This window comes from Manihot esculenta, chromosome 3, assembly GCF_001659605.2.
Source record: "Manihot esculenta cultivar AM560-2 chromosome 3, M.esculenta_v8, whole genome shotgun sequence".
Classification (NCBI taxonomy): domain Eukaryota; kingdom Viridiplantae; phylum Streptophyta; class Magnoliopsida; order Malpighiales; family Euphorbiaceae; genus Manihot; species Manihot esculenta.
This window is the reverse complement of record NC_035163.2, coordinates 8155297-8180494: the sequence shown is the minus strand read 5'-3', so window position 1 is coordinate 8180494 and position 25198 is coordinate 8155297. Positions and strand designations below refer to the sequence as shown.

The window sequence follows — 25198 nt, the reverse complement described above, 5'->3', positions numbered from 1 at the left end:
GTTCGCAGTACTACTATCAATACATGATTTATATTTGAGGTTACATATCAGGCACCTCATAAGCATGGCCACAGAGCCCTACTATCACTATTTTGACCTTTGAGTCTACTGTTTGGCACCTTGTGCCTACCGTTATAATTCTTTATCTTCTTAGTCGACCCTACTATGTTTTTATAAGGGCTGAGAACTTAATTAAGATTAATTCTAGGTTTTTGTTAAATTATTAATGAATGTTTACATATTTGCATCTATTGCATATTCTAAATTATGGTGATTTGCTATGAATACAATAATTGCACTCCTATCTTATACTAGAAAGTTTGACAAATATGTTAAGTATCATATTAACTACACTTTATATGATTGTAATTATTTACTTAATTATCTATATACATGAATATGCTTACTTTATTTTATTATTTATTTGCAGTTACCCACTAAGCATTAGTTTAGCATGCTGATTTTTACCTCGCACAGGTTGTAGATAGAGTAATCACTATAGAGGTCACTAGATATCAGCCTCTATCATAACTGGTTGTTTTGAGCCACCAAGTCATTTTACATTTATAGTTTGGTATGTACAAATTAAATAGATTTGGTTGTGAAGGTTATGTAAGTTAAAATAATGTAATCATATATGTATAAAAAAAGAGCTAAACATTTGCATGCGATGATAATCATAAAAAAATAAGGGATGATGCTGTTATGAAATGTGTGCTAAATTAATGCATAGTATATTAGTAAATGGCAGTTGAGAGTATAATTATAAATGTATTTTTCATATGTATCATAAGTTGAAATGCTGATAAAACAGAGGAAATTCTGCAAAATTTTAGTCTAAAATCTCACATTTACTTTACTCACTTTATGAAACTTACATGAACTATCCAATAACTTGGTAATTACACATAAAAGAAATGGTTTTGTTTTGAAATATCTAAAAAAGTATAACTTGTGACAGTCCTTACTCGGTCTACACCTAGATAAGGTAAGGGGTTTTATGTATAGACTCCCAACTTGTGACTGTCCTTACTCGGTCTACACCTAGACAAGGTAAGGGATTTTATGTATAGACTCCCTTTGATGAGAGCTTTAATTTGATACCAGCCCTTCTAAAGAGACCTTTCAAACAGTAAATACCAATTAGTAAGATTTTGACCTAGTTGATTGTCATTTTCAAAATTAATTATACCATAACTATTAATGTGTTTTGATTTTGTGTAGGTACTTTTAGATTGGTAGTTATCTTTTGGCTATTGGATTGTATTATTCTTTTGTATCTAAGAGTATAAATAGGAAATATTATACTCATTCCTATTGTTTTCAGAAGGTCAGACAAATTCTAGGTTATAAAATTGATATAGGTGAATTTAAAATAAAAAAACTTAAGCTTTTCAATTGTTTTTATCTAAATTAAGAAAGTTAGTTAAAAATTTGTAAACTTTAGGCTAAATTGAAAATTTTAAACTAATTTACTAAAAAATAAAAAAAGAATTGCAATGAACTTCCCAATAATTATAAGGGTGAAAATGAACTCCTTTCTAAACTCCATATTAAAAAAAAAAAATCTTCTATCCTTTCATTAAATTTTGGTTTTAATATTTTTCCAAACAATGAAAGCTCTCCTTTTCTTGAATTAGCATTACTGCAACAAGGAATTTTTTTTTAATTAAAACAAATATTACCAATATTAAAGAAGTTGGATTTCTTTAAACTTTGTACTCGCCATGATAGTTGCCCTCAGCTGCAATTAAGTATTCAAGTGTCATTTACTTCTTACAGTATCTACAGTCATTTTGTCCAAAATAGAAAATTATGGCATGAAACTAATACATATACAATAATTTTACTATAATTACTAATTATAATGAATATTTACTTTTTTTGTTATTTGATGTCATCTAAATCACATTCTTTACTAGCTGATAATATATAAAAAGGGAAAATGTGAAGTGGCCAGTGCTTTGTGGGCAACCATTTTGATGCTCAATTTAGTATCTAATAGAAATGAACGAGTGTAATAATAAATAAGAAGTAGTTTGAATATTTAGAATTGCATACCTTAAACTTTATACTCTAATGCTTTTATATTATAAGAAAATTGGGTTAATTAACCGTTTTCCTTAGAATTTAGAACTTATTGGTTAGTGGATAAGAAATCCCATATTTATAGGAGTTCTAGAGATTATAGTATAATAAATATCAATGATTATATTAAGATAGCTAGGTTCTACCTGATAAGAGCGAGCCTTGGAGTTTCAAGTACCGATCATCCAAGGAAGGGAAACATATGCAACCAGGTATCCTTTGACCCAATCAAATGGGCAATGGGTGAGACACAAACGCATCAACATCAGGAACCAATGAAGGGTAGTCAACAGATCAAGACCAATGTCTGAGAATTAAGTCATATTAAGGTTCCCCATTTATCTTTGATTCTTTAGATTTGAAGGTCTAATCAGCCTATTGAACACATGGTAAAAGTCGTGCTGGTGTCATTTTATATTTATGTCTTCCCACCTATTTGAGAGGCTTTAAGTTTTATATTTATGCCTTTCCACCTGTTTGAGAGGCTTTAAGTTTATTGGCCGTCATTTATTCTTATAAATTCTTGATTTTTGCCACTCCTACCACTTTTGTTTTTGCATCTTCTCGATTTCTACTTTGAACTTGTCCTCTTTCATCTTCTCCCATCGTCTTCCTTGCTCTTCATCTTGTAAGGTAATTTTCCTTTTTTTTATCTCCACTACTTCTAGTTTTTATTAATTAATGAGTCAAGATTCTTCTTCTCCTACCCCCTAAAACATCTATTCACACTATCAATAATTCTTCTACACATTTCTCTTTAAGTTACAGTTCTTCTCTTTCAAATAGCCCCATTCACGTCCCTACCTCAATCATGCCATTGAGAGCAAACCAAAATTATGTCAAAACCTCATTGGTTAGTGATATAAGATCGGTGGTGATAGAGAGAGACCTTAGCCATTTTTATAACTGACACCAAATTCCACAAGATACATTCAAAATCCTCATCCTTAGGCCCAACGTTTGCACTGACGATAGCATTTTTGTTGATGACACTATTATTATGTATGAAGAATAGTTGAAGGTAGGCCTAGGATTTCCCATTGATCCACTCTACATCGAGGTGTTGGCCTTCCATAAGCTCTCCATTGCCCAAATTCACCCTAAAAGTTAGCGCATCCTCGTAGCTTTCAAGTTCCTATACTTCAATAACAACATCAAATCGAATGTTGCCCTTTTCTCTTAACTATACCAACTTTGTATTTGGGTCAATAAAGAATACTAGTTCTTCAGCGGAAGAAAGTGCCAAACACTTTTTGATAGGCTTCCTTTCTCCTTAAAACGTTATAAAAATAATTTTTTTATCGTCAGGCACCAGGTATCTAGGGGTTTGGAAAATCTTCAGACTGATTGGAACCTTTATTTAGACCTTATAAAAGAGGGAAAGAAACCAAGCTGATGAGAAGAAGAAGTCATGAAACTTCTCTAAAAGATAGTTGAGGGAAGTAAAATAGACATAAGTGGGGCTGTAAGTTATGCCATCCTTACTTAGAAAGCCCAGCAGCAGGCCGAGCTAATGAAGGATCTAAGGCCAAGAACTCGATTAGCCACTCAATCTAACTTACTAAATGTACGGACAAGAGTATTTCAATGAAAACTTTAAACCTCAGTCTACTATACTTACTCACTCATTTTTTCTGCAGATAAAGTTGGTAAGGGTAAGTGGGTTTAAGTTGCTCGTGCAACTAGGAAGGGAAAAGAACCTACCATTAGAGACAATGCTCTACCAGTAAAGCATTTGCATTGTTATGGAGCCTTGAGTGCACTAGGTGTGATGTAGGCTCATCCAGCTTCAATTGACCAAGTTGTTCTCCCTCCAGTAGTCTCGAACACTGTTCAGGGGATCACCCCTCCTTCACCCTCGCCTCCTCGCGAACCTTTTCCAAGGTAATCCGAGGCAGCAACGAGCTCTCTATGGAAAACAAGCATTCAAAACCTTACCTTTGCCCTTACCAATATAGAGTCACTACTTGAAGAGCCTTGCCTCTCCCTACTAATTGCCAAGAACATTCTACTCTATGGTGATTGTGAATGGATGGGGGAGTTTGAAATGGACAAACTGAATAACAACGCTATCCACATGGCCATGGAGTGCAACTTGTCATGCTTCTTAGCCAAGGAAAAGGATAGGGTCTTGAGGAGAAAATTCAGGACCTTAGAGATGGAGAAGAATGTCCATTTAGAGGAGGGTCAGAGACTCAAAACCGAGGTTGAGGGGACAATGAAAGGAACATTAGAGTTTTGAAGAAATCTTAGGAGCTAGGAAGGCAAGTATAGGCATTAGAGGCACAGGTTGCGGAGGCTCGGGCTACTGCTGCAAGGGTATTAGAGTTGGAAAAGGAACTAAGGGAAGTAGTGGCTTGAGAGGGGAGTTTATATGTGAAGGCCCAAGAAGCTATTAAAAAGGAATTGGTTGTTCTCTTCCCCACTGAGGACTTCTCTTGGATTAGTGATTTGTTCCCGAAGACGAGGAAGAAGAGGAAAATGAAGTTATCAATGGTGTATAGGGCCTTCCTATTGAAATTGTAAATTTAGAAACTCGAAGTGAGGGAAATAAAGGCCGTCCCACCCAACAGATTATGAAATATTTTGAAATTTAATGAAAGCATCTCTTTTGCCATTTTATAAATAAATTTTTATAGTTGACTATCACTTATGACCTCCTATCAGAGACCCAGCCTAGTGGCAAGTTTAGTAACCTTATAATAATTTAGTGACTAACACCTATAACTCGCTTGGTAGTGACCTACCTTATGACAACTTTGGCAGCTAATGCCTTAGAATAATTTAGGGACCGACATCTGTGAGTCGCCTGGTAATGACATGCCTTGTGGCAATTTTGTCAAATAATGCCTTATAATTTTAGGGCCTGGCAATAACCTGCTTTGCAACAATTTTGACAGTCAATGCCTTAGAATAATTTTAGGACCTAATACCCATGACTCACTCGGTGGTGACTCGCTTGTAGTGCTTTTTGGCAATCGATGCTTTAGAATAATTTTAGGACTTAAAACCTGTGACTCACTTGGCGATGACCTTCCTTATGGTGCTTTTTAGCAACCAATGCCTTATAATAATTTTTTAGCGCTGACATCCATTATCTGCTGTCAATGACCTACCTTCTATCGTTCTGATTATATTTGTGGCAACCCAACTCTATGTTAATGTAATTTTGAGAGTAATAAAAGAGAATTGAAAAATGCCTCACAATTTATTAATAAAATTTTCATAAATTACAAATGTTCCAAGAATGAAAAATGACTCTACCATCTAACTTGGCCAACTTATAGGAATCAAGACAAATAATCTTAGAGACTCTGTAAGAATTCTTCTAGTTCTCCTTCAACTTACTAGACTTAATATCCCCCTTTCATTACATCACACCTCTTGAAGACTAAGTCCCTTACATTGAAGCTACCAGGCTTAACTCAGGAATTAAAAAGTTATGACATCTTATGTCTTTAGATAGCCAACTTGATGAATGCTTATTCCCTCATGTATTCAGCTTGGTCTAAATTGAAGCTCATTTCTTCTAGGTTACCTAACAAGTTCAGGTATTGTACTATGAAACTATAGGCTTGGATCTCCACAAGTATTACTACTCAGCCTCACACACTAGAGAGAATAGGGTTTCACCTATTGCAGCCCAAGGGATTGTCCTATAAGCCCAATGGATATGAGGCAATTCCTCAAGCCACCTACCTATTGCTTGGTCGAGTCTCTTTTTTAACCCTTGAAGAATTATTCTGTTGGTTACCTCGATCATGACATTTGTTTTAGGGTAGTAGTCTAAGCTAAACCTTAAGTCAATATCTCATTTTCTTCAAAAATCTTTGAATTTGAAACTTGCAAATTGTGTTCCATTATGAGTTATGAGAATTATAAGTATGTCAAACCGTATGAAAATGTTTTTGCTTATAAAGGAAATGATTTGCTGAGTGGTGATGAATTAAACTACCTCTGCCTTTGTCCATTTGCTGAAGTGGTGTACTTCTATAACTATGAACTTCCTTGATCCTAAAGTTTTTGGAAATGGTCCAAGGATGTCTATCTCCCATTGGAAGAATGGATAAGGGCTACCTGTGGGTGATTGTATCTTCCTGAGTGACTGAGGGATTTTTGCATTAACTTGATATCTCTGGCATTTCTGGACAAACTCCTTTGCATCTTATATCACCGTTGGCCAATAGAACCCTGTCTAAAAGCTTTGTAGGTCATTGATTGGGCTCTTTCGTGACTCTCACAATCTCCTTTATGGATGTCTTTAAGTATGCCCTGTCCTTCCTCTTCGGTGATGCATTTCAACTATGGTTGTGAGATGGATCTCCTGTACAATCAATCATTAATCAATGCATATTTTAAAGAATTTCTAATTACTTGTTTGGCTTATAACTCATCATCTGATAATTCATCCTCTATTAGGAATTTGAGGACTGATGTCATCCATGTTATGCCCACATCCATTAATAGATAAGACTTCAATTTCCTCATTTGCTGGTGTCTCAAGAACTTCAAAATGGAGAGGTTGCGTAAGGCTTTGTTCCCCTGCTGCTGCCTTCTTGGCTAAAGAATCGGCCACACCATTTTCACCTAGTGTCACTTGCAATAATTACCATTACCTTGCTTTCTTTTATTACCATCAACAGTGACTAGACCTTCTCCTCATATTTTTCCAAGCTCGGGTCTCATACTTTAAAGTGACCCTAGCATTAATTCACAATGAGTTATGAGTCACAATGTATAATAGAATGAAATATACCTACCCCTTTTATAATTCTCAATGCTATTATCACGGTTTCATATTCGATTGTGTTGATGGCCATGAAGGCAAGTTTTGCAGCATAACATAGCTTGATCCTTTTTGGTCATTGAAAATAACTCTGATTCCTGCTCCTCCAATATCGCATGCTTTATTTGTCCATGCTTAACATTTTTCTTCAGAAGGCTTGGTAGCCTCAACCACCAAGGTCATTGCTACTATGAAATTCACCAATGATTGGGCCTTTATTACTTTTCTAGTTACATACATGATGTCATAGGTTGATAGGATAGCAGACCACATGGATAGTCTTCTGGAAAAATCTGGCATGTGCTAAACCTTCTATAGGAGGTAATTTGTCCCTACCTTGATGGTGTGAGCTTCAAAATAAGCTTTGAGCTTTATTGCAATTATCATCACTACAAAGGCTAACTTTTTCAGAGGTAGATAATTTAACTTAAGCCCTTTTAGCACCTAGTTGATGTAGTAAATAGGACTTTATTTATTATCTTCCTTCCTCACCAGGACAAAGCTAACAGTTTTCTATTTCACTACCAAATAAAGAAACATAATTTTGCTTGCTTGGTTTGCTTAATAACGGAGGGAAAGATAAAAAAAGTTCTTTAAATCATCAAAAGCTTTAATACAGTCACCCATCCATACAAAATTGTTTTTCCCTTCTAATGCTTTAAAGAATGAGAGATGCCTTTTGGAAAAATATAAAATGAACCACGCAAGGGTTATCACCCACCCATTAAGCTTCTGCACATCATTAATGCACCTTGGTTCTTCTATGTCTAAAATTGCTTGTAATTTTTAAGGATTAATTTCTATCCTCCTTCATAAACTATGTAACCTAATAGTTTTCCTGCTTTTACCCTAAAAGTGCACTTTTCTAAGTTAATCGTCATATCTATTTTGTCTAGTATGTCTAAGACTCAGTCAATGTCTCTCAAGTGATCTTCTAAAGATAGCATTTTTACCGCCGTATCATCTACGTAGACATCAACTATTGTCCTAATTAGGTCCTTAAATATCCCAGTCACGAGCCTTTGATAGGTTGCCCCTATATTTTTTAGCCCAAATGGCATTACCTTATAGCAGAAGATACCTTTGTCCATGATCAAGGTTGTCTTCTCAATGTCTCAAGTTTTATGAGTATCTAGTGGTAACTTGAAATTACATCGAGGAAAGAAACAACTGTATAACTAGAGATTGAATCAACTAACCTGTCAATGGAGAGTAAGGGATAATGATCCTTGGAATAAGCCTTGTTTAGGTCTGTGAAGTCTATGCACATTCACCATTTCCCGTTACACTTTTTCACCAATATTACATTGGCTAACCACGTTGGGTATTGGACCTCTCTTATCAATTCTATATATCTAAAGTTTGTTAACCTCATCTTTTATACATGTGTCTTTCAGGGGCAAACTTTCTCTCTTTTTGTTGGATCGGTTTTACTGTGCTATTGATGTTTAGCCTGTGCATGATAATGGCTATACTCCCATTACTTCTTTTGGATTCCAAGCGAATATCGTTACCCTGTCTTTTAACACTTGGACCAGGTCTTTCTTTACTTTTTCATTCCAAGCAGTGCCAAAATGTACCTTCTTCTCTGTCTCTAATTCTATTTCCTCAATCGGGTCTGTAAGCTATGGCTTCATATGAGACTCGGGCTTTTCCAACAAATCAATTTTCATGGTTGCTTTATCTAGATTCTTCGTGGAATGCCTATAACATTTCTACGTGGACTTCTGACTACCTTAGACAATGATTATTCCACCTGGAGTTGGCATCACCAAACATAGATAATCCATATTAATCATTATCCTGTAGCAATTTAGGACTAGTCACCTGAGTATGATTGTAACGACCCGAAAATCGGACCGCTACCGGCGCTAGGATCCGGGTCGACTTAAGGCCGCCGGGACCCGTAGCAAGCCTGACATATAACCTGTAAACCTGTATAATCCCATACATGATCAACAACATGCATAAAAATTAAAACTTTTCTTCATACATACTGTCATCAACTAACTCAACCTGTGCATACTCTGAACATATACATAACATAGTCCCTCTGTGGGATCTCATCAAGCCTTAAAGGCAAAACAACCTGTGTTGAGTTAGTTTACATAAACATCATAACATAAGATCATGTATATACAAAAGGGATTAACAATATACTATGGTCAAGCACAACTCTATCCTCAATAATCTCATTACATAACATCCTGAATATTTTTACATTTCATCATAATACAATTGTCATGTCCACAAACTAACTATTTACATACATATGACTTTTTCTCTTCTTGCCTTCTCTATCTATCCCGTACCTGCAAACCTGGGGGTTAGGGGAGAGGGGTGAGCTAGATGCCCAGTGAGTAGAACTATAAAAAGAATATTTAAAACATGCTATCATGAAATGCGTCACTGCACAAACACATCACACCACGGATGGACTGATTCAAAAATCCCTCAACTCCATGCCCGGCCCTATTATGGGCACCACAGGACTTCGTATTGCCCGGCCCTATTATGGGCACCACAGGACTTCGTATTCAGAAGGCTAATGAATCATCCTAATGTCCATCCACTATCATCTATCACAACAATGCAATGCGCCATAGTCGTGAATTCTAATGCAAACAACCTATAATATGATCATGATGCATGAAGCATGATAAAAGCATTTCATTTCTTAATTTAAAAGGTTAAGTTTAGTTCCACTCACCTCTGGCTGACTCTGACAAACTCTGTAGCAGCTGGCTCACTGCTGGGGTCCTTGGTTCCTCGGGTCCGAACCTACACAGGTGGACTCCAATGAGGGACCAAACATACATAAACACAACTCTAATATATCCCCCAAAACCCCCCTAAAATATCATGAAAACATCACATGAAAATATGCATGAAATGGCTGAACAGGGCACTTTCGGCGGCACCTTCGGCGGCCGAAAGTCCCAGACAGAGACGAAACTCAGGTAGGTTCGGCGGCACCTTCGGCGGCCGAAAGTGCCAGACAGAGACGAAAGTCTCTTTTCGGGGGCAACTTCGGCAGCCGAAAGGCCTGCCTCCCCAGCCATGTTCGGCTGCCGAAAGTGCCTTCGGCTGCCGAACCTGGTTTCTGCCAAAGGGCAGAAACTTGGCTCCTTTGTGCATTTTCGCCTCCAAACTCACCAATCATGCATATACCTCAGTTAAATCATGCATACAAGTTCCTAGGGGCCTCAAGACATCAAATACCCCAACTACAACACTTCAAACATACTCAAACAACACACATTGACCAAAACATCAATATTAACCCATAACTCAACATATAACCTAACATGCATTTCTACCCATAGATCTAGCATAAAACTTACTTAAAACATATAAGGAGCTTAAGATCGGCCCTTACCTCTTGAAGATCGAGAGGGAGACGACCTAAACTTGGAGATTCACGAAAAAGAGCTCCTGAGTTCCCAAAGCTCCAAAACTTGGTTTAAGTGCTCAAAACTTGCAATGTGAGTTTAAAACTCAAGAAAAATGGAAGAGATTTGGAGGAAGAACACAAGAGTTGCAAAGGGAAGGTCGGAAGCTTGCTGTGGCCGAAAATGGGAGAAAGCTCGCCCATTTCGGCTAAGTGCCCCTTTTATAGGTGGCTGGCCAGGCCACGTTCGGGGGCCGAATGTGCCTCCGCATCCATGCAATGTTCGGCGGCCGAACTTGACTTTCGGCGGCCGAACCTGGACTGCCCTCACTCATGCTTTCGGGGGCCTAACGTGCCTCCAAAACGCATGCATGTTCGGCGGCCGAACTTGGCTTTCGGCGGCCGAACCTGGGTTTTCCTCCAAAGGCTTTTCATGCAAAAACTAAATTCCTTTTTACTTAAAATTATTAAAAACATGAAAACATATCATAAAAACATACTTTTACCCTTCTAGAGGTTTCCGACATCCGGGATTCCACCGGACGGTAGGAATTTCGATACCGGAGTCTAGCCGGGTATTACAATGATATTGTAAACTAGTATAATTTCTACTACTGAAAACTCTGCATATACCTTTTGCTTGTACTTTTTATTACCCAGTACAAGGGGATGGTTAGTGATTCCCTAAACTGCCACGGTTTTGTCACCTAAACCCACCAAAAGGTGTGAGAATTTGGTTAAATTATTCGTATCTAATTCTAGCTTATTACAGACATCAAGGGTTATAAGATTTATCAAGCTTTTCGTGTCAATAAGCATTAGTTTCACCTCATACTTGTTTAGCCCTATGCCACTAGTGGTTCGTTGTGCAATGACTCGGTCACCTGTCATTTAGGTTGAATGTTACCTTTTATTTTGCCCATGTATCCTTTTCTACTAATAAAATGTCCTGAGATGCCTGCTTATTCCTATTTTTGCAGCTACTTGGGCCTCTTTTAATCACATAAATTATTCCTAGGGGTCACTTTTGTCAAGATTACTTGTGTTTCTTGTCTTTCTCTCATCTTTGTCCTTTCTGGCAAATTTCCTCAAGGTTCCATCCCTTATAAACCTTTCAATTTCATCCTTCTATTGCATGCATTCTTTTGTAGTATGCCAATAGCCCTCATGGAATTAGAAATACTTACTCCTATCTTTCCTGCTTGCTTTGGCTAGTTTAAGCATTGCAGGCCACCTGATTTCTTTGTCATTCTTCCTAATCCACATGAGAATGTGTGTGTGTGAGTCATTTGATGGAGTACAGTTTCTGATAGAGCATATTTTAGTCCTTTTTATCTTGATATTATTGATGATTATTTACATGATTTCTGCTTAATTTAGTGCTCTTGACATTATTTTGCAGAAAATGGTGTAAAAGGACATTTTGGAGAAAATCCCCTTAAAACTGCCTTAATTGGAGCAAAGGAGAGCAAGCCTGCCAAGTTGAAATCAAGTCAAGCTAAATAAGGAAAGTTCTAAATAAGAAAAGTGGCAAAGAAGGAAAGAACATTCTGCCAAAGCAATTTGAAATTCAAATTTCAAATCTCCAAGTAGTCTTTTCCTTATTCAAGAAGCCAAGTCTCAAGTTGCCATAAATGAAGAGCCAAATAAGGAAAGTATTTTGAATTTCAAATCTTCAAGATTCATATTCAAATTTTGAATTTCAAAATCCAGCTTATCAAGGAAGCCAAATCCAAAGATCACATGCTTGCCACCTCATTCCTTGCACATTCAAAATTCAAATTGCAAATGAGGCTCCACCTTCCTTATTAGTGCATGGGCGGCAAGGAGAGTGTGAAGGCAAGACTTGGGCACCTTGGGCAGTATCTTGAAGACACTTGGGCAGCAAACAAAGACCAAAAGACCCATTCTTGCACAAGCCACACATGCTCCACGTTTTTTCCTTCACACATGTGCATGGATGGCACATCTTGTACCAAGGGCATTTTGGGTAGCCTCTAAAAACGTGGGCAGCCTGTTGAAACCCTAAGACAGCACCTTAAAACATATTTAAAGATCTCAAAGAGGCTATCCAAGGCAAATTGGACAGCAACTCCTTCTCCCCCATCCGGCCAAGCAAGGCGCACCAAGTCTCTTCAATTCGGTTCATCTTCCTTTGTGTTCTCCTTTTATTTTCTGTTTTGTTTAAGCCATGAGTGGCTGAAACCTTTTATTCTAGTTGAAGATTGGTTGAAACTAAGGTTGTTTTATGGATTGTGAGATCTGAACATAAACTATTTGTCTTTGATTAGTTCAATATTCATACAATTTTGTACTTAAATCTATGATTGCTTTGTTGTTTTGATCAAATTGGCCACTTGATTCTTGATTGCAAGGTAATTGATTGTTAGTTGGGATAATTTTTAGTCCGTAATTGCTGGAATTATTCTAACATAAAAACACTTGGTGTAATAACTAAGGAATTGTATGATCTAGCAACATCTCTATGCGTTTGGGTAGCTAGGATTGGATCTCTCTATTTCTTCATGCAATTGACAATTGTTTTGATGCCTAAGGCCTAAGGACGTTCCTTGGCAATTTGTTAATTAGTAATTGATTAGAGGACGTTCCCTAATTGATTTAATCATAAGGAGAGACATGGTGGTGAGAAGCGTCTTCCACCTCCATAACTAATCTATTGAATCAATCAAGAGAACATAAGTTTCAATGATCAATCCAAACAACCAAAGTGGATCCATCTCTTCAACTAGACCTTTCTCATATTGAATTTCTCTTTTATTTCCATTACTTGCTTATTTAATTGCTTTCAGTAGTGTGTTAATCAAATCAACCTCAAAACCCCCCATTTTACTTTTATTGCACTTTACTTTTGTTCCGCTTTCAGTTACTTGCTTTCAGTTGCGCTTTCAGTTAATTCTCTTGATATTGTTGAGAAAAATAGATAAGTTTACAATTCTCTGTGGATTTGATCCTTTACCACTATCTGCAATTGTAAAATTGTTGATAACCGGAAAGGTTATTTTTGACCGGCTTCGACAACAGCGAGTCAGTTTCTATACTTACCTCGATCATCCTTTCCTCGGGACACTCAATAACTCCTCCTTTCACTCTTATCACGCCGCCTATCTAATCTCTAAGACTTTGTTTGGTTTGGCTTTTTGTCCTCTTTTAAGGGTTGGCCCTCATCATCCAAGCATATGTATTTCTGGACTTTCTTCATTAACTACTGATAAGTGGCTGCTGGGTTTTCTTTATTAAGGATTCCACGAATTTAATGTTCCTAGTCCCCTTCTTAAGCACTTCACATATTATTTCATGATTTAAATCATTAACCTGTATATTCTCAATATTGAATCATGAAATAAAGCTCCTCAAAGACTCGCCCTCACCCTGTCGAATCTTTCAAAGGTCTGGAAAGAGCTTCTTTTGAGGAATACATGTAATAAACTTAGATTTGAAAGCAATCACAAATTGATTAAAATTATGGATTGAACTTGAACTCAAGTGCTAGTACCATTTTTGGGCCATACCTGTCAACGTAGAAGGGGACACCCAACAAAAAATGAAGTCCTTTACATTCTGCAATTGCATATAAGTTTTGAAAATGGCTAAATGTCTTCTTAGATCAGTGGTCTCATCATACTTATCCAAGCTTGGTAACTTAAATTTTTGCGGAAATTCTTTGCCAAGATTTCTTCAAATAGGAGCGAGACACCCTTTAACTCAAAATCGTTATCCTGCTCCTTTTGGAACCTCTGGACAGCTTGTATGAGCTTCCAATCCACATCTCGTGGTGCCTTATTTGAAGACTCTTCATCTTCCAACTTGCTTTTGCCTTTGGATTTGACATTCTCAATTCTTGCAGTGCTGTATGGAGCCTCTCCCCTAGTCCTGGTGGTCCCCTAGGATGTCTCCTTTCTAGTTTTGATAATTACTTAGAAAGCCTCTTCCTTAGCCTTATACTGCTCTAATATTATCTAACCTCTTAATGAACTAAATCATATGCTCACTATTCATTGCATTAAGATCCATCTCCATTATCACTGGGGTGTTCTGTCCACTTCTTATTGGAGTGGGGATAGTGACAGTCCTATTTGCAATAGAATTGAAAATAGCTCATCAGTTTTCAACTATTGGAAGTGATAAAGGAATATACAGAAAAGACAAAGAGAATGAAATGTACGCCACATTCTCCAAATGAGAAAAATAACCCTTTGGATCCCAGAAATAGAATTAAATTGTGTTGACTGAATTGCGTCCTTTATGAGCTAGTAATCTGTAAAAAGGAAAAAACATGAGGTGGTTGGTGCCTTGGGGGCAATCACTTCAACGCTCAAGTCAGTATCTAATAGAAAAAGGTAGTTGTAATAGTAAACAAGAAGCAATTTGAATATTCAGAATTGCATACCTTAAATTCTATACTCTAATCACTTTTATATTGTAAGAAGATTGGGTAATTAATCACTTTCCTTAGAATCTGAAACTTATTGGCTAGTGGATAAGGGATCCCATGTTTGTAGGGATTCTAGAGATTATAGTGTAACAAATATCAACAGTTCTTATATGGTCAATTCTACCTTATAAGGGCGAGCATTAGAAGTTCAGGTACCGTCATTCAAAGGGGAAAACTTGTGCAACCAGGTGCCTTTTGAGATAGTCAAAATAGACGATAAATAAGTCACACTCGTCATCATAAAAAATCAACGAAAGGAAGTCAACAGGTCAAAACTAATAGCCAATATTGAATCGTATCATTATCATAATTTGTATAAAAATTATTAATTTTATTAAAAAAAAGTGTTTTGCCTAAAATATAAAGCACCAAATGAGAAAATATTTTGTTATCTTTTATAAGTATTTTAGACGTTAATTTAAATTAATCTAATCGGTAAATTTATTTTTAAAAAAAAAAGAATTCAAAAGCCAAACGGGAGGTATAATAAAATTTAGCAACTTTGAATTTGAATATTTTTATTTATTTTTATATTCACATTATGCTCTATAAAATTTTTAAATTTGAAGTAGAAATAAATCAATGAGCCGAAATACATTTTATAACATTTCAATTTTACAATGTCTAGCCCATAATACAACTCATAGACAGAGACGTGATCATTATATGAACATATTAATTAATTACACATTCGTGTAGCTCTATTTTTTTTAAGAACTAATTAAAAATATTCAAAAGCGAGTTGACATCATCACTGATCATGATCTTATGAACAAAAAAAGAGACTAACATGAGTTTTAGCTTTGTACTATCAGAATTATCGACAAATTTGAATACTAACCATAATTATTTATATAAAAAATACTTCATATTAAAGTATGACATGAATGGAAAAAATAATTAATAATTCAATTCAATTTAATATTAATGAAATTAATTTAAATACATTAAATAATAAAATATTGTTATGATATTTAATAATAAAGAGAGATTTTCATAGAAGAAACGTCATCATAAGACTAATCCAAAAGAGATTAGGGTTAAGATAAATATTTAGATGTTAATTAAAAGGGATGAAGGGAAAATGCCATATGCCATGTTGATGTTAAATTAGCAAAATATGGTGACGCATTACAATGCTGAATAAGTGAAGATGGAACCTAATCAGATGACCAATACCAAATACGTTATCTTCTACCTCCTTATATATATTTACAACCACCGCCTCTCAACATCCTCCACCTTCCTCTCCTCTCCTCTTCCTCATCAATTCATTTTCCAATAAAAGAATTTTAATAAATTTTATAAATTTATGTATAATTATAACTATTTTCTGAATAAAAATCTAAATAAATTTTATTTTTTTAATTAAATAAAAATTACTATATCATTATATAGGGAGAATAAATGTCCAAGTAATTATTAATAGATTATATAATAAAAAGTGATATTTTCTTTGTAAATATTTCATGATAAATAAATAAATAATTTAAATTTATTAATTTACCCACTTCAAACGCCTTAAAAGCCTTAAAATTAATATATTCAGCATTATATTAATGTATTAGTAATTTGTAGGTCTGGTTCAGTAATTTAATGTATCTTTTTGAAAAAGTGTTAAGACTCGGAGCAGCCAACAAAAGGACAAGGCCATGCGGCCTGATTAAGCCAGTATCTTACATTGTCTCCAACTTTTTTTTTTTATTTTAATGCTCATTTTATTAAATCTTTAGCAATGAAAAATTATGAATTTTGGAAATTATATTAATTTTATTAATAGTGCCGGTGCTACGCGCTAATATTAAGAATGTAAATAAAAAATAAAATTTCCTCTAATTTGATAAAAGCAAAATTAGAATTCAACGGAAAAGGCAACACAAAAAATCTTTTTCTAAAAACAATGTGCTTATAAAGTCGAGGGAAATTCTTTGTGGGACCAAAACAAGGAAATAAAGCCGCGTGGAAAGTTCAAGATCGAACGGCTGGTGAGCCGTGACCCAGGCAAATGCACATCCTTGCTGTTTCCTACCACGGAACAGCTAATGGAGGAGAAATTAGTCGAAATAAGATGCTTCTCATGCTTCCACGTGGCTGATGACTAATCCCGTACGTTGCAAAACATTAATGCTCTGCACCGCCCGACGCTCTCAAAGCGCGTCTATCACACTCAAACCTCTACCTGGAACCTGGAAGCTGGAAGCCTGGAACTGTGATCAACTCAGTGTTTCTCAGCTAGAAGCTTCTTCTCAAGTAGTTTAGACCCCTAATCGTTTTGTTCAACCCTTTAGGCTTTGGAATGTAATTCAACGAGATAAACGTGAAAGTTTAACTATTTGAATTTAAATTTAATTTATATTAATAATATTTAAATTTAATTAAAAATTAATTTAAATTTAATTATTATTATTCAAATAAAATTTAAATTTATTTAACTTTATATATTTTAATTAATAATTTATATAAAAATATTTTATATTAATAATTTTTATTTAAAAAAATTTAATATTTTTAAAATATATTTTAATTTTAATTTTTAAATAAAAATATATAAATATTATTATAAAATATATTTTTTATATTAAACTATTTATTTATATAAATAAATTTAAATAATAATAAATATCTATACATAAAATCTCAATTCGATTCCAACCCGCAATAAATATTATTTTTTAAATTTGAATTTAATTATAACTATTCAAATTTATCTTATTAATATTCAATCGAATCAAATATTTAAAAAAAAATCTATTTAAAACTTAATTATAATTATTTAAATCTATTATTAAAATTTAGTCAGATTAAATATTTAAAAATATCATATCCATTACCATCTTTATTTAGCAAAATTATTCTATTATTATTATTATACAATTCAAATTCCGATAATATTTATTCTAACATTTCGTTAAATTACTAGTATTTTATATTGCTCTCCATCCAAAAACGATTATCTTTTATTTTAACATAAATTAAAAATATATAATTATTTAAACATAAATTTATTTAGTATTTTTTAATATTAAAATTTATTTATTATTTTCTTAATGTTAATAATAATTTCCACTCATATTGATAATATTAACTAAATTTGTAATATTATAATTAAAAATGTTAAATTAGTTTTTCCACTTATATTAAATATAGATATAATAAATTATTATTTCAAAAAATAAAAAAATAAAAAATAATACTCTTTTCATTTTATAATTTTTGTTCACTTTATTTTTGAAACTATAAATAAATTTTAATTTTAATTAAATTATATAAAAAGTAATATATTAAAAAATAAATTGGATAATAATTAAAATATTTTTGAAACTATAAATAAATTTTAATTTTAGTTAAATTGTATAAAAAGTAATATATTAAAAAATATTCATGTTTAAATTTTTTTAGTAAGGGTGGAGGCTCTCTTATTTTAGTACCAGTTTTATTGAGGAATGAAATTATACGTGAGCTACTTGTTAATATTTTTTTTTTTAAATTAAGAATTAAAATAGTAAAATTATTTATCATCAGACTAAAATTGGGAGTGCGTAATTATTAATATTTTAACTCCTAATACAGTAAAATTTTATTGGCTAAAAGATTAAATTTTTCTTTAAACTATAATGATGATATTAAAAATGTTAATCCTTTCTTTTTGTTTATTTATTTTTTAATAAATATAATTTTTTTTATTAACTTTTTATTATACCCATTTTAAAAATATTAAATTTTATTAAATATATTTTTAATTGGCTTTATAATTCAGTGATAAATTTTCTAAATCTGAATTGAATAACATTGGCTTTTAATTAATAAAGTTTTAAATTATATCTCAACCACCTTTTTGTTTTAAAATTCTTAAAGTATAGGTCAAGCTATGGGAGATTCAAATTGAATCCTTTTTTATGCTAGAAGTTAAACCAACTCCTTGTTTAAACTATATATTGATCATAATAAACCTAAAGTTTATTTTTGCATTTAAAATCGCCTTTATATTTCATCCTTTAAAAAAAACTTTTATTTACTCAATTATGAGATTTAAAAAATTCATTAATGATAAATGAGTAAAAAATTTCAAAAAAATGCCCTAATAATTCCTTTAAAAAAAACCCTAATAATTATTTTTACAATTTAGAGATTTAATTTTAATATTTAAATTGTTTGACATAGTTAGTTAAATTTCCAAAATTTATTAACATTTTTTTTTAATTTTTATCAACCAAAACCAACATAATTGACTTATCTATAAAAAATTTTAAAATCCAAACTTTATCACAGTAATCAATTTTTTCAGATAATTTAGTTTTGATATTCATTAGAATAAGGAGAGTTGGTGGTAATAAGGGGACAAGGTGTATGACTATTAATCATAATATTAAGGTTGAATAATTAAGAAAAAAAAAATTTGTTAACAAAATTGAATAAAATTATAATAATTTTTCATAATTTAATTTGAATAAAAAATCAGTAAATTAAAAAATTTGATGAATTATATGAAGATTTAATATGTAAGAAAATATCAAAAGTTTTGAATTTAATTTTATGATTAGATCAATAATGATATTAATAAATTACTTTTATGTTGATTTAATTTTAGCTGGTCGAGACATAATAACCGATAATTCTAGAATTTAACATTATCTAAAAAATAATAATGACTTTTTTTTGGATTGAAAAAGGAAAATTACATTTAAAAAAAATAAAAAAAAGAAGAGAAGATGTATAATTATGACAAGGAAACAACTATGAGAAATATATATTTGTCATCAATGGCAATGGCAAGACACAACTTTCCCAAAAGAGTAATGAAAACTACAGCTTCCCAGCATTATGTTGATGCAAAACCTTACTTTCCCTAAACGGCAACAACCACATTAGGATTTAAAAATTACTATTTAATTTTTATAATATAAAAAAATTTATTAGTGGATTGATTCATTTTGAAAAATATATTGAAATATCTCAAAAAATTTTATTAAAAAATTAGTGAAAAATCTAAAATATTTTTAATTATTTTAGTTATTCACTCAGTGAATTTAGAAATTTTGTTTTTCTCTTTTACGTTTTGTTTTTTTATAGAAAATATTTTTTAAAAAATCAGTTTTCACATTTTTTAATATTTTTAACAACAAAAAATTTAATTAATAGAAAATATTTTCTTAATTAAAAAAATTATTTAAAAAAAATAATTTTCTCTTTTGTATTTTTCACGCATTGTGAGACTTATATATAAATTTATTAATAAATTAAAATTTAAATACTAAAAAATAAATTATCTCATTATAAAATATTTTTATCTAAATATAAATGATTTTCTATAACAAAAAATGGTGATTTAATGTAAAGATTGTGGTATTAACTTAAAAATCTAATGGTGGAGACTCATTTCGTAAACTTTATAAATATTTGACTATACTTTTTAAAATAAAATATTTATAAATATTTTAATGTGTTTTTTAAAATAAAAAATAATTAATTAATTTTTATTATTATAAATTTTAAATAATAGTTTTTCTTTGAAATTTTTTATGTTGATTCTACACATTTAATTATCTTTTTCATATTAAATCCTTATTTTAAAAAATAAATAAATTATTTAAAGTCTACTTAACGATGTTAACTAAAACAATAAAGAAAACAATTTTAGTTGTTCTTTAGTTCTTCTGAACTACTTCTATCTACCAAAAAAATATATAAATTTTTTCTACATAAATAATTAATTAAATCTATATATATTATCCCTTTGAAGATCACATTTTCTCTGATTTAGTACTAAAATTCACTGCATTATTAATGTGGGATCTCAAATTTGATTATTGGAAAAGAAAATAATGTCATAGCACAAAGGAGGAAATAGAAATTTGGGTTTGAATTATCGATTTTGATCGCATTTAAATTTTATATACCGAGTAATATCATTGGAATCTATTTATATAAATAATTAATTTAATATAAAAAATATATTTTATAATAGTATTTATAAATTTTTTTATATATTTTTATTTAAAAATTAAAATTTAAATATTTTTTAAAAATATTAAATTTTTTTAAATAAAAATTATTAATAAAAAATATTTTTTATATAAATTATTAATTAAAATATATAAAATTAAATGTATTCGAATTTATTGGTGTGATAATAATTGAATTTAAAATTAATTTAAATAATTTAAATTAAATTTTAATAAATTTAAAATAAATTTAAATATTATTAATATAAATAATATAACTTAATTAATTTAATTTTTGTGATACCTATTCCTCTACCTCCCTAGTTAGAGGTCAGTACAAAGAATTAATAATATTGAAAAAGAATGGAAAAAAAAAAAATTAGGTCATGGATAAATGTATTTATATCTGATGTTCGGCCATTGCTTTGGCTACTACCCTCCATCTAACCCATCTAACACCAGAAGGAGGAGGAAAAAGAGCCTCTCTACAGAGAGGGTGAACAGAAAGAGGCTTCCTTTCCTTAACCTTTTCACGCCTTCATTGCCTTAATCGCTTCTCAGTTTTCTCTGATAAATTAACAATCGCTCTCCTCTTCTTTCCTCTCTCTCTCTCTCTCTCACTTCTCATAAAAATCTCTGTTTTTCAGTCTCTGCTTTCTATGCATTTAAAGCACACAGTCTACGTGCCTCTCTTCTCATTGACTCTTGGCATTTTCATCACCACCTCACTCTTTTTCTTTCTTTAAATTCCCACCTCTTCCGTCCTAGATTTTCTTGCTAGGAAAGAAAACAGAGCTTCACAGATTCAACAAACAGGGGAACTAAAAAGAGAAGGCAGAGAATCTTTTTTGTATTCTGATTTATATTTTTCCATTTCTTTCTTTTTTTCTTGGGATTTCCATCATGGGTTATTGTAAACAACAAGAACAAGAACAAGAAAAGATGATGAAGCAAGTTTGGGTTCATGGACCTATCATTGTAGGAGCTGGACCATCTGGTTTAGCTACAGCAGCTTGCCTCTCTCAACATGGAGTCCCTTCTTTGATTCTTGAGAAAAGCGACTGCATAGCTTCTCTTTGGCAACACAAAACATATGATCGCCTCAAACTTCACCTTGCCAAAAACTTCTGCCAACTCCCACTTCTTGGTTTTCCTAGTAACTTCCCCAAGTACCCTACTAAACACCAATTCATCTCTTACTTGGAGTCCTATGCTCTGCACTTCTCAATCCAACCCAAGTTCAAACAAGCCGTGCAAAAAGCCGAATTTGATACCATTACTGGTATTTGGAGGGTACAAACTCAAGATCAAGAGTACAATAGCCGTTGGATTATTGTGGCCACTGGTGAAAATGCCGAACCTGTAATACCAGAGATTGCTGGGATGGAGAAGTTCAATGGTCCGATTATACATACCAGCGTGTACAAATCTGGTTCTGAGTTCAAAAACCAGAACGTCTTGGTTGTTGGTTGTGGCAATTCTGGCATGGAAGTAAGCTTGGACCTCTGTAGGCACAGTGCAATCCCCCACATGGTTGTTCGAAACACAGTAAGAACTTTCAATCTCTATTTCTTTAATAATTTCTTTTTTTATTATTTTTATTATTTTATTTTTACATACTATTAGATTTAGTTATGTTTGGTTTATGCTTATTGTTTTGCTATATACAGGTGCATGTACTACCTAGAGAAATGTTTGGCATGTCAACGTTTGGAATAGCCATGGCACTTCTAAAGTGGTTCCCTTTAAAACTAGTTGACAAGTTTCTATTACTAGTGGCTAGTTTCACTTTGGGCAACACTGACCAATTAGGCCTCCGGCGACCCAAAACCGGCCCAATTGAGCTCAAAAACGTTACTGGAAAGACCCCGGTACTCGACGTGGGAACATTGTCTCAAATAAAATTAGGCAAAATCAAGGTACTTAAGCTCCAAAGAGAACATTTTAGTAGATTGAATCATTAGTCAGTAGTGTTGTGAAACTAATGCTCTTAAAATTTTTTCTTTCAGGTGACGGAAGGAGTGAAAGAGGTAACAAGAAAAAGGGTGAAATTTATGGATGGACAAGAGAAGGAGTTTGAATCTATAATACTAGCAACTGGGTACAAAAGCAATGTGCCTACTTGGCTCAAGGTAGAGAGTAAAAAATAGAATCTGCAGGCTATTCAGCTTGTTCTTCTAGCTTTTATTTTATTTTTAGTCTTGTTATATGAATCATCTATCCTTTTCTTATGCCTTGGACACATGCACACACATCAGGCAGAAGCCTGCAAAATCTCTTCTTTTTTTCCCATGCAAAAAAGAATAAAATCAGTTAGGTTCTATTTGGGGTTACTATACTTTTTGGAACGTACCCTTTTTAACCTCTTCTCCTTGCTGATACGTTGCTTTCATTTCATGATATTTACAATGTGAAATTCGCTCTAAGGCACCTTGAAAAGTGTCCATTTTGTTCTTTTCCTGAGGGAAATTAAATATGGCTTTATTAATTAATTAGTTAAGTATAATTAAAGTTTTGATTCTTGTGATCTAATCTATATTCCTGCTCATGGTTTTAATTGCCAGGGATGTGATTTCTTCACCAAAGATGGTATGCCTAAAACGCCGTTTCCAAATGGATGGAAGGGGGAGAATGGATTATACACAGTTGGATTCACTGGAAGAGGGCTCTTGGGAACGGCTTCTGACGCTGTTAAAATTGCAAAACATATAGCTGAGCAGTGGATGACAAACAAGGACTGCAATAAATCTTGTAATTCCCATGTTATCCTACTTGAAAAATCATAGCTAGCAACAGTTGGGAGAAGGATAATAACAATAATAATAATAATAATAACAATAATAATAAGATTAGAAAAGAAATATTGGGTAAATTTCATAGGAGAGTTTCTTTACATGGAAGATTTTTTTTTATTTTATTTTATCTTTATCTTATTATATTTTATAGGTTTGGTAGGACTAATTCTAATGTTTTTTCCTCTTTGAGTCTTGTAAATGCCCCAATTTTGTCTAATAGACACTATTTTGTAAAATTGCAATTGCATTTTTGATATTTTCATAATTCCTTAGTTTTTCCTGACTATGTTTTCATAATAAAATTTAGTTTATGATAAAAAAATCCTCATTATTTAATTTTTAATAATAAATAAATAAATTTTTATTTAGTTTTTATTGTTTTAAAAATTTATTAATTTATTTTTTAATTTTAAAAAATTTATTAAAAAATTCTTACGTTTTAAAATTTTCATCAATTAATTTTAACAGTTATGTATTTTACTATTTAATTTTTAAATTTTAAAAAAGTTATTAATTAATATTTTAAATTTTTAAAAATATATTAATTAGTTTTTCAATATTAAAAATATTTTAAATTTTTTTATAATGTGTAATGGTTAAAATTAATTAATAAATTTTTAAAATATTATAAATATTTTAATGTATTTTTTAAAATTATTAAATTAATTAATAAATTTTTTTATATGATGAAAATTTTGTTTTTTTTTTTGGAGAAAAAGCCAACGCTGGCAGGAGGGAGGGAGGGGGAGGTGTTGTGGTGGCCCTGGATCCTCCAAATATATTATGGTTTATTATAACAATATAACCTTTGGCCTTTTTAAATATTTTCAAAAATATTTTAAACAGTATAATAAAACTTGAGTTTTGTTAATTAGTCTCAAAATATTTTTTAGTCTTTTTCAATATTTATTAAAAAAAAAACATAATTGATATAGAAACTTTTTATTTTATTAATTTTCATGTTCAAATTTGTTATTGATCTTTAATAATTTATATATTGATTTAAATGATAAGCATTATATTATGTCCCTGCTATAGGAAAGGCACAAAATTTGATAAAAAGATAATTATTTTAAAATGTTTACAAATTGAAATTTAATTAGTAATTATTATTTTAGAATAAATTAGACTTTAATTTATAAATTTTAATATAATTAACAAAAAAAATTTATATATTTTAAATTAAATATTTAAATTTTTAAATTTTATAATTGTCCAAATTAAAAATCATTATGTAAGTAAAATATGTTAAATCAATAAAAAAATCATAATTAATAATAAAATATAATAATTTATTTCTAAAATACTCCTTATAAGTATATTATTTGAACCATTTTTTTTTTTGGGTAATTGGTTCCCTTTTTAATTAATTCTTTTTCTTGTTTGTGGCCTATGCTCTCTAGCTCCCTTCAGGAACTCCACAGATAATTACGTTGACCCATCCACTCACTGGCTATCCAAAATAAGGGGCTGGCTTCTGAAAAATGAATTTCAATGATTTTTTCTTTTTTTTTTTTTTTAGATATCTATTTAGTGATCCTTACCTCGTTGATGAAACCCAACCAAACCCTCATAGATCCCCACCTGTCCCCCAAATGACTACTCACTTCAAGAGCTGCAATAAGCTTGGCCACAAGAGCGCCGACCATGGCCATATTGCAAGCATAAAAAGCATCCCGATGGTCACAGTAACTACACAACAAGTTCTACTGCCCCATCGTGAACATCAGCAAGTTCTAGTCA

At 31.9% G+C, this 25198-nt stretch overlaps 1 protein-coding gene across 1 annotated transcript; it reads left to right on the top strand.

Annotated features, from left to right (window-relative positions):
* Window positions 1-21109: 21109 nt before the first annotated feature.
* LOC110607468 (probable indole-3-pyruvate monooxygenase YUCCA4) lies at window positions 21110-23655 on the top strand. The gene is made up of 4 exons (XM_021746588.2): window positions 21110-22208; window positions 22331-22579; window positions 22670-22792; window positions 23225-23655. Exons 1-4 carry the CDS (start codon window positions 21564-21566, stop codon window positions 23444-23446), a joined length of 1239 nt encoding a protein of 412 aa, XP_021602280.1. The 5' UTR covers window positions 21110-21563; the 3' UTR covers window positions 23447-23655.
* Window positions 23656-25198: the final 1543 nt, after the last annotated feature.

Bases quoted from the DNA above. Each gene is read 5' to 3' on its own strand.
- LOC110607468 (XM_021746588.2), top strand. From the start codon at position 21,564: ATGGGTTATTGTAAACAACAAGAACAAGAACAAGAAAAGATGATGAAG. The intron at 22,580-22,669 runs GTACTTAAGCTC...TTTTTCTTTCAG, and splicing joins TAAAATTAGGCAAAATCAAG to GTGACGGAAGGAGTGAAAGA. The intron at 22,793-23,224 runs GTAGAGAGTAAA...TTTAATTGCCAG, and splicing joins ATGTGCCTACTTGGCTCAAG to GGATGTGATTTCTTCACCAA.